The 9,851-nt window shown below is 65.3% G+C and overlaps 2 protein-coding genes across 2 annotated transcripts in view; one reads left to right on the forward strand and one right to left on the reverse strand.

Moving 5' to 3' along the window:
* Positions 1-3,230: 3,230 nt before the first annotated feature.
* Positions 3,231-6,942, reverse strand: EMIHUDRAFT_121492 (hypothetical protein; the record flags this gene model as incomplete). The annotated part of the gene is made up of 5 exons (XM_005757447.1): positions 3,231-4,673; positions 4,751-5,643; positions 5,704-6,046; positions 6,327-6,505; positions 6,705-6,942. 5 exons carry the CDS (start codon positions 6,940-6,942, stop codon positions 3,231-3,233), a joined length of 3,096 nt encoding a protein of 1,031 aa, XP_005757504.1.
* Positions 6,943-8,091: 1,149 nt separating this feature from the next.
* Positions 8,092-9,851, forward strand: part of EMIHUDRAFT_460201 (hypothetical protein) — a gene marked incomplete at its 5' end in the record, with an annotated part of 4,493 nt that continues 2,733 nt past the window's right edge. The window contains 5 exons of the mRNA XM_005757448.1: positions 8,092-8,589; positions 8,664-8,732; positions 8,817-8,982; positions 9,261-9,376; positions 9,453-9,514. Of these exons, the coding sequence (XP_005757505.1) occupies positions 8,092-8,589; positions 8,664-8,732; positions 8,817-8,982; positions 9,261-9,376; positions 9,453-9,514 (911 nt within the window). The remainder of the gene's footprint in view (positions 8,590-8,663; positions 8,733-8,816; positions 8,983-9,260; positions 9,377-9,452; positions 9,515-9,851) is intronic.

Raw genomic sequence — 9,851 nt, forward strand, 5'->3', positions numbered from 1 at the left:
GAGATGAGCCGAGATACGGCCGAGATACGGCCGAGGTATGGCCGAGATACACCATCGCGGAGGAGCAGCCGAGATGTAGCCTAGACGCCTCCCCCCCCCCCCCCCTTTCCTCCCTCCCTTCCTGCGCCTGCCGCCGAGCCGTGTCGAGGGCGGCCGGGCTGCCTTCTGAGCCCTTGCGGCTGGCTGCTCACAGGCGCATCGGCTTCGACTCGCCCCTCTCGGCGCTCCACGCCGCAAACACCATGAACGGCGCGGCGGTGGGTGACTCGACCTTGCAGGTGGTCGCACACTTCCCCCCTACCCCCACGGTACCCGAACCCACCCTCCCCTACCCCTACGGTACCCGAACCCACCCTCCCCTACCCCCACGGTACCCGAACCCACCCTCCCCTCCTTGCAGGTGGTCGGACTGCCGTACCTCCCGGCCTCCGCTTGAGGCTGCGAGCCCCGCGCGCGGCCAGCTGCCGGCCGCCCCCCCGCGCGCCTCGTGTTTGCTCCCCCCTTCTCGCGCCCGGGGGTCGGTCCGGCGCTGTCGCCGCCGCGGGACATCGCGCCTTCCGCCGGCTGCCATCTTGTGATGTGCGCGATGACTACTCGAGCTGCGCCGAGGGCGCTCGCCGGCCGCGCGCCCCGCTTGGGTGCGCGCGCGTCCGCCGCGCGATCGCCGCTCTCCCGCGGACTCTCTGGCTCCATGCCGTGTTGCGCTCCACCAGCTCACCACAAACTCTCTTTCTGGGACTCCTGTGTCGCGCTAGCCGTGGGGTTACTCCCCCCGGCGGCGCCCCATGTCCACTGGATCACCTATTTATGTGACCGCAACCAGTCCTGTGTCTTCCGTGCATTCCGTTTTGTCCCGTGTCGTTCTCTGATCGTCCGTCGCGGTGTGCTGATGTGCATGCTTTGTACGTGGGTTCCTCCGTCGGCATGTGAGTAGAGGAGCGCACTGTTGTGCGCCGACAGCAGTCGTGTGTGCGTGTTTCCCCCCCTCCCCCGTTCTAAGTACTTTTTCGTTGGTTATTAAGGTATACACCGCGGCGGAGCTCCGCAGGTCCGGGTCGGGTCCCGAGCGACTCGCGTGTGCGCCTGCCGCCTCTGCGCTCTGGGGGGGCGCGGGGGCCCCCGGAGGCACCGTGCGCCGCGCAGCAGTGCGCGGAGAAACGCGGGGGCTCCGGCGCTCAGAGCACCGACTTCCTCAGAGTCGCTCAGAGCACCGACTTCCCGAATGATCACGGTTGATCGTCAGCGAGGGCAGATTTAGAGAGATCTCGAGGACAGGCCTGGGGAGTACACACAGATAGATACCCTCCAACCATCAGAAAACTCCGACCTGATCGGTCGTACTGACCGCGGACAGATCACTCCAGACAGCAGACAGGCCGACGTCTGCACGCGGCCGGCCGGGCGAGAGGCTTGACACGATCCGACCCTGCGACCCTGATGCTGCTGCTCTAGCTATCAGACATGCACTGCTGACTGCTGCCACAATGTGCGACCGGTGCTGGCCCACTTGGCGGCCTTCCCGGTCAGTGGTGAGGCGCAGTTCAGAGCTGTCGATGGCGCGATGCCGCACTGGTCCCACGTTGGTGACACGAGACCGCCAAGTTTGCCGGTCCAAGAGAGAGGCACCGGCGCTGTCCTGAGAAGGTGCGTGGTCCCTCTTGACTGCCCATGCGCGCGAGGCTGTGTAGGCATAGCCTCGAGAGTGCCAGCAGCCAATCCGAGGCAGTTTGTGACGCGCATTGCGTCAGAAGCGTGCACGCAGCTGGAAGCGTGGAAGGACAGAGACCTTCCTACTGGCCGTACGATCAGGTCGTCACTGAATGCTTGATACTAAGGCCGCGAGCTATGCAGGTGATCATTTGTGCAGCATGGCACGGTCAGCAGCGCCGACAGGCTGTCGCAAGGCGTGATAGCCCGGGGCCGCAAGTACGCCGCGCCCGGTCCCTTGCCCTCTCTCGCCCTTGCTTTTCCTCTCCCCCTCCATGCCGCCCCCCCCGTACCCCCCCCCCCCCCCTCCTCCTCTCCCCCCCCTCTCCCTGCCCCCCACCTCCCTCTCCCTCCTCGCAGTAGGGCCCATGCCCCATGACCATGTGTTCCGGTAGACTTATTCAGTGTTGCCGAAAGCGACAAAAGCGCCCTTCCGACCGTGCTCCCCGCTGCTGCTGAGGGAACAGACGACCTTGACGTCTCCGCAATAGTGCGTGCCGTCCTTGCCAATGTTGTCCGCGTCCACGTCGGGTTGTTTGTTGTAACTCTGACCGAGGTGGGCTTTCGGCTCCATTCGCACAGCGGTGCCCCACGCGGCGCGTAGCTAGGGCGAGGATGAGGCGTCGAAGCGTGTACTTGTGTCTGGTGTTGTGGCCCTGCTGCGGTACGTTGACAGCAGCGTCGCCATACTCGTCGTGGGTATTCCCATTCCGAGTCTTCTTGCCCGCCGCCGCGGCCTGGCAGGCCACGTCGAGGGGGAGACCCAGGCGGCGCTGCACCGAAAGACGCATCAGAGAAAGAATTTAAACAAAACACGCGTCGCTCTCACAGCAGACAGGCTCGAGAAAGAAAACCCCCGCGGTTCTTTCTTTACCGACGTCCGCTTGCCGCATCTCGAAACGCTTTATTATGTTCGCGATATTGAAGGTAACAACAAGACTCTCTCTTGTGTCTTGAAGGTGGTCAGCACCCCGCTGAAAAACGTAAAAAGAAATCAGCGCCAATCGACCGTGCGACTCAAAGAAGACAACCCCAGACTAATTCATGCACGTCCCCACTCTCAGAATTCACACTCACATCTTGAGCTCGAACCCTACCCGCCCGCTCACCGCATCCCGAATCACTCCCTTCCCCTCGTCGCCCAAATCGTTGGCGCCGAAGATCGAGGGTGGTCAGCACCTCGCTGCGCTCGAGCCCGCCTGTGATCGTTGCAGCGCCTCGGCCGCCGATTTCGGCTGCCGCATCCCGCCACTTCTCCTCCGTGTCCTTTCCATGGCGTTTGCCACCAGCGGTGCTGAAAACCCTAAACCTCCACCACAACAGCATCGGCAACGAGGGCGCCAAGGCGCTGGCCTCCGGTCTGCGCGTGAACTCGCCAGCTGCGGGATTGGCGACGAGGGTGCCAAGGCGATCGGCAGTGCTCTCGCAGTCAATGGGGTGCTGACGTCCTTGAGCGTGGACACTTGTAATGACCCAGAGAGCGCGGCCGCACACACTGCTCGGTACCACTCCAGAATTCACACTCAAATCTCGAGCTCGAACCCTACCCGCCCGCTCACCGCACCCTGAATCGCTTTATTCCCCTCATCGCTCAAATTGTTGTCGCGGAGGTCGATGCTCGTCAGCACCCCGTTGCCGCGCAGCGCTTCCGCGATCGCAGCGGCGCCCTGCTCGCGGATCTGGTTGAGGGCGAGGTTGAGGGTGGTCAGCACCCCATTGACCGCGAGAGCGCCACCGATCGCCTTCGCGCCCTCCTCGCCAATCTGGTTGCAGCCGATCTTGAGGGTGGTCAGCACCCCGTTGACGCGAAGAGCGGAGGCCAGCGCAGCGGCGCCCTCGTCGCCGATGTTGTTGTTCACGAGCACGAGGTTGGTCAGCACCCCGTTGACCGCGAGGGCGCCGCCGAGCGACTTGGCGCCCTCGGGGCCAATCCTGTTGTTGCGGAGATTGAGCTCGTTCAGCGCCCCGTTGACTTCGAGCGCCTTGCCGAGGGCGGCGGCGCCCTCGTCACGGATGCCGTTGAAGGAGAGGTTGAGGTCGGTCAACACCGCGTTGACGCGAAGAGCGGATGCTAGCGCCTTGGCACCCTCGTCGCCGATGCCGTTGTTCCAGAGGTTGAGGTCTTTTAGCACCCCGTTGCCGCGCAGCGCCTCGGCGATCGCGGCTGCGCCCTCGTCCTCGATGGAGTTGTGCTGGAGGTTTAGGCTGGTCAAGACCCCATTGACCGAGAGACCCGCCGCGACGACGGCAGCCGATCCGGATCCGAGGCTCTTGCCCGACAAGTCGAGCGACGTCACCGCCTCGCGAGCGTTGAGCTGCAGCGGGTTGAGCGGCATCGCCCCCCCCTCGCCCACGCTCAGCGCAACGAGCGTGCGCGTCGTCCGCACCACGCCGAGCACCGCCTCCCGCACGCGGCCGCACGCCTTGCCCCAGTCAAGCTTCAGCGACGTCAGCGCCGCCGGCTCGGACTCCATCCACGCGACCACTGTTCCCACCATCACGCCACCGTCGCCAAGGTCGTACCCCGTCAAATCGACACCACTGGCCTGCAGCGGCAATACCGTATCCATCGCCGCGGCAAGCCCGCCGCCGCCGCCGTGCTGCATCGTCGCCGCGAGCACCGCCGCGCGCTTCACCTTGAGCGCGTCGCCCACCGCCGCTTGGAAGCGCGGGTCAGAGTTGTACGCCTCAGCCTCGTCACCGAGCGGCGCCTCGAGCCGCTTGTCCGCCGCGCCTCCGGCGTCCGCGCATCGCTCGAGGCCGAGGTGGGCGCGCACTAGTTGCGCCGCCTCCTCCGCTGCCTCCCCCGCCACCCCGCGGCGCACCTCGGCCGCCATCTGCGCGCCCATGTCGGTGAGCAGCTTCTTGCGCTTGCCCGCCACCTGCTCGAGCGTGAGCGAGGCCATGTTGATGGAGATGCTGCTCTGGACGACGAGCGTGCTGCCCTCCACTCCCGTCGAACGCACCTGCAGGTGTCGGGAAGGGGGGGGGGGCGATGAGAGCATGTCGAGGACTGAGCGGGGGAGGGGCGAGGTTGACGCACCTGCAGGCCCATGAGCGGCGGCAGCAGCGTCTCCTTTTCGTGCGGGTACTGCGAGAGCCACGTGATGTCGGCGCCGCGGTCGGTCATGCCCATCACGAGCTCGAGCACTGTCGACGCCTTGCCCGCCGCGTAGTGCACCGCCTGCGCGCGGTCGGTGGTGGTCGACGAGAAGCCGTACTCGACGCCGCCGCGGAAGCCGAGCGCGTCCGGCTTGAAGAAGGCTTCCGGGAGCGTGGCGCCCATCCAGCCGCGGTAGAGCGGCGTGATCTTGGTCAGCGGCGACAGCTTGACGATGATCGAGTTGATCGCGTGGATGGTGGTCGAGTACTGGTTGTGCCACGTCCAGCGCACCGCGCCCGAGGGCTCGCCTGTGCCCGCCGCCGTCGCAGCCCACTCGCCGAGGTGAAGCGTGCCGCACTTCTTCTGCAGAAAGGGCACCTCCTCCATCGAGGCGTACTCCAGCAGCACAGCGCCGTCGGCACCGCGCGCTGAGGAGAAGCGGAGGACGCCGTTGTACTTCTCGTACATCGGCCCCGTGTACAGCCGGCCGGCAACGAGCTCCTCCTTGATGAGCGGCGCCTGCCCCGCCTCAACGAGCCTCGGGTTCACCGCGTCCGCCATCTTCTTCTCGAAGACAGAGAGCGGCTCCGGCTTGCGGCACCACTCGCGGTGAGCCGTGCGGAAGTCGCCGCCGCGCTCTGCGTAGGGGCTGTCCTGGTCCTCGACCACGGGCGCGACGACGAACTCCCACTCGAGCTTGGAGGTTGCGCCCTCGATGCCGTTGGAGGTGTCGAACGGCACTTCCGCATCTTTCTCTGCGCAGTGCTCCGTCTGCATGGCCTTGAAGAGCGAGCCCTCCACCATCAGCGGCGGCCCGATGAGCTTCTCGAGGCCTGCTCAGGGGACGGTGGGGCTGTCGGTGTGAGAGAGGGCGGGCAGGATAGGCAAGCTACTGTCGTGCAGCACGCCTCCGTAGAACTGCTCGACGCCGCCAAAGCCCATCTCACCCTTGAACGCGTCGCCCTCCGCGGCGAACTTGGCGTTCAGCGCCGCCCCGGTCGCGGCGCTCTGGCCATGCAGTTTCTCAATGGCGGACCAGAGGGTCTCGGCGATCGCCTCACTCAGCTTTACCGCCTCGAGCTTCTCCTTGAGGTCGGCGAGCGAGAGGCTGAGCACGTACTTGAACGGGTCTGTGGTTCCGGGCGGCTCTTTTAGCGCCTCGGCCACCACCTTGGCGAGGGCGAGGGAGTCCACCCAGCCGGCGACGCCCCACTCCTCGGCGTGCTCCGCCTCGACCTGAGAGGAGTGGAGAGAGGGAGGGGGTAAGGCGGAGGTGGAGAGGGTGGCGTGGCGGCAAGAAAAGAGGGAGGCAGACGCAGACACGGCGGCGGAGGAGAGGGAGGCGGCGGTGGAGAGAGGGATATGCATAGGGCGGCGGCGGCGGAGGAGAGGGAGGCGGCGGCGGACGCGGCGGCGGTGTGTGGGTGGGGGCGGTGGCGCGGTGGCGCGAAGGCGGCGGTGCGGGGAATGCGTCGGCCTTGCCGTCGCGCGAAGTGGTGGCACTCGGCGTGCTGACGTTGCTGAGCTGGTCCTTGAGCGACGGCTTCTCGTCCTGCTTAAGCGACTGGTTTTTCTCCTTGAGCGACTGGTTATTGAGCGACTGGATCTCCTCCTTGAGCAGCTTGTTCTCGTCCCTGAGCTTGCGCAGCTCCGTCTCGTTGTTCTTGGAGGCGGTGCAGCCCACTTGAGCATCTCCTGCACCGCCGGGGAGAGTGCGACTGTGAGTAGGCATCGGGAAGCGAACGGTGGCCGGGTCGCGCGCGAGGGATGGTGGTGGAATGGGAGGTGCGGCTGAGGCAGGCGGGAGCGGTGCGTGGGTGACAGAGCGCGTGGGACGGCAGCGGTGCCAGAGGCGGTGGTGGCGGGTGGCAGAGACAGCGGCGCTTGAAAGGACCTGCAAAGTCGTCCTGAGGACCGTCCTCCTGCTCTGCTTGCGCGGCGGAGATAGCGGCCGCTCTCTCCTCGAGGCTGGTCCCACGCAAGAGCTCGAGCGCGACGGCAGCGCACGGGTCCTTTGGCTGCTCGGCCAGCGCCTTGCCGACCGCCGTGCGAAGGCGTTGCTCGAGCGGGCCGCGCCAGCAGGACAGGTACTCCTCCGCGGAGGTGGCGGTAGCGGCGCTGTTCGGCATCATGTACTACTCCTTGGGCGTCGGCCTCAACAGAGGTGGCGTCAGCGATCTGCTCAACAGCGCTCAACAGCGGCTCTGCTCAACAGCGGCTTCTGCTCAACCGCGGCTCCTGCTCAACCGCGGCTCGGATGAGGCAGTCACGCTCGAGAAATTCTTCAAAAAAAGTCCGTCCTGCGTCCCCTCTTAAAAGCTAGCGCAGGGAGGACTGATTCCGAATATCTTTGTGAGCCGTCGGTGTGCGTGCGCGCTCTCGCAGGCGGGTCGCTGTCGCCGCTCGCTACCTTGGCGGAGAGCACGGGATTGGCGCGCACTGGCACTAACGAGAAAAAAAACAATTGCTAAAAATCTCTCTCTCTAACGAGGGCGGGGAACACAACTGGACGCGCACGAAAAAAGAAAAGGACAGCGAATCAAACCCATAAAGATCCCCCAAGGCCTTTGTGGCGCGTCTCAAGCGCGAACCGACAGGGGCGCCACGGCAGTAGAGAGCACTCCACCGCCATACCGTTTTTATGGCGGGCTGCAGAGAGAGAGATGCTTCTTCTTTCTGCTGCAGTGTCGTGCGAGGGAGTTTGTAGTGGGGAGGGACACAGACACAGACACAGACGGCTACACACACACAACACAAACAAAAGACGTTCGGCGGCGGCTTCTCGCCCACCGCCGTTCTCAAGCTGCGCCGCCTCGCGCGCAAAGTCGCGCGCGGCAGCGTTGACCGCACGGCCTACTCGCCCAAGTACTCGCTTTCTTTTATGTCCCACCATGCAGAGCGCATCTCTCTCTCTCTGTTGTGCGAGGCGTGAACCGCGCCATTCGCTCTCACCTGGCAACCCTGTCTGCACGTCTCGCGCGCGCGTGAACAGGGCCAGGATCCCCAAAACCGTCGTAAACCCCCCAAAATTGAAGTCGACCGCCCAAAGCTGTCCCCCCCCGCAAACTTTAACCCTCCATAAACATCATTTTGCAGGGGCTCCAGGCTGCCCCAAATGACGTGTGAGTGTTAGATTTGTTTGGTATTGCTAAAAATCTCTCTCTCACACACAGGGAATGAGGAGACCAGCGGGGGAGACTCCCCGCCTATGCAAGCCCCAGAGAGGGGCCGCCATCGCCGAAGCTGTGCCAAAAAAATTCAAATTCTTTTTCATGTCCACCATGAGTGCCTCGCTCATTGCCTCGCCAAGCGCTGCCTCGGTGCCTGGTGGTGGTGGCGCTGGCGCGGCGTTGGTGCCCGGTGCTGTGCACAGCGCTCTGCTCGCGCCCAGTGAATTGCCGAGCGCTGCGCCGGTGCCGAGAGCCCGCGTCATCATCCCGGCTGACGTTCGCATTCCCGTTCCCGCCGAGGCCGTTGCCGGCGGCCGCGTGTCCTTCCACTATGAGCAGCTCATCTACACCGCCGCGCTGCCGAGACTCGCCGCCAGTGGCTCCTGCCTGCTCCGCCTGACAGTTGCGCACTGGCGAGAGGCCAGCGCAGCAGCGGCCAGGCGCCGGCGCGAGGAGGCCGCCCGGCAGCGTGCGCAGGCGCAGGCGCAGCGCAAGGAGGCGCGCGTGCAGAGGGAGGTCCGCGCCGCGGTGGAGTCGCTCGTTTCGGCGGTCGAGGGCGATGAGAGGGAGGTGCGTGGCGTCGTGCAGGGCCTGGTGCTCTCTCTCGAGGTGCAGCCACCAGTGCTCATTGACAGTCAATAGCTACTCGTGAGTTGATCGCCGCTGTGGTGCTCTCGCTCAAGGCGGAGGAGCGGCGCCGGCGCGCTGCAGAGAGGCAGGAGGCGCAGCGGGCGCGCGAGGTTGGCGTGGTGGTGAGGAGGCTGGTGAGGACATGTCCGAGACACGTCCGTGACATGTCCGAGACATGTCTACAGGTTGGCGTGGTCGTGAGGAAGCTGGTGAGGGAGGTCGAGGCGGGCGGCGACGCGGTCGAGCGAGAGGTTGCGAGGACGCTCGATCGGGTGGTCGGGCGGGTGCTCCGGCTCTGCGACCCGCGCTACGCCGGCCTCGACTCTCCCGAGTACGCCCACGCGCAGCTGGTGGCGCTGTATAAAAAGAAATGTGACGGCCCGAGTTCTTTCTGAACAGGTACGCCCACGCGCAGCTGGAGGCGCTGGAGCGGTACCTGGTTGGGCTCGGCGCTGCGGCCGGCCTTGGTGGCCTAGAAACGGAATGCGTATTCTTGTCTTCCAACCAACGCTCGAGATTACACGGTTCCGCTGTATTTGACCGTCTTCAGCTGTATTCACTCTGTGTTTGTGTCGCTCGTTCTCACACAGCGCTCTGAACACACCGCACAACACCGTTCCCGCCCCGAGGTTGGTGTATTCAGCACGTAGGCTTGGTTGGCGGCTGGTCGATCCGCGTGGACGTGCGGCAGACGGGCGGCTCTGCGGGCGAGACAGACCTCTACTTCTTCGACGAGCGAGGGAAGAAGTTCCGCTCGCGCCTCGAGGTGGCGGCGCCACCTTTACACGGCCGTGTGAGGCTGTGTGAACGGCGTCTCTTCACACCTCGAGAGCTGTGAGCAGGTGGCGCGTCACTTTGGCCTCGCCGCCGAGAAGCGCAAGCGGCGGGGCTCTGCCGAAGGCGAGTGGGCAGCAGGTGAAGCGACCTTCGCGCCGTCCGGACATGTCCACGACGTGTCCATGACATGTCCGAGACCACGTCCGCAGGCGAAGCGGCTCTTTGGCCGTCGGCGGTTGCGGCGCCGGCAGCGTCGTGTGTGGTCTCGGCGGCTGCGTATGGGGCGTATGCGGCGGCGTGGACGGTGGCGGCCGGCGGCGGCGGCGCCGGCGGCGGGCATAGTGGGGACGTTGGCTACCTGAATTCCTGGGGCCAGAACCGCCTCCCTTAAGTCGTCACGTGTACTTTGACTTTCTATTGCCCGAGTCCCCCGCTTATCTATGTCGCCTATTCCCCTCTCCCCG

The sequence above is a fragment of the Emiliania huxleyi genome (assembly GCF_000372725.1).
Source record: "Emiliania huxleyi CCMP1516 unplaced genomic scaffold EMIHUscaffold_902, whole genome shotgun sequence".
NCBI classification, from domain to species: domain Eukaryota; phylum Haptophyta; order Isochrysidales; family Noelaerhabdaceae; genus Emiliania; species Emiliania huxleyi.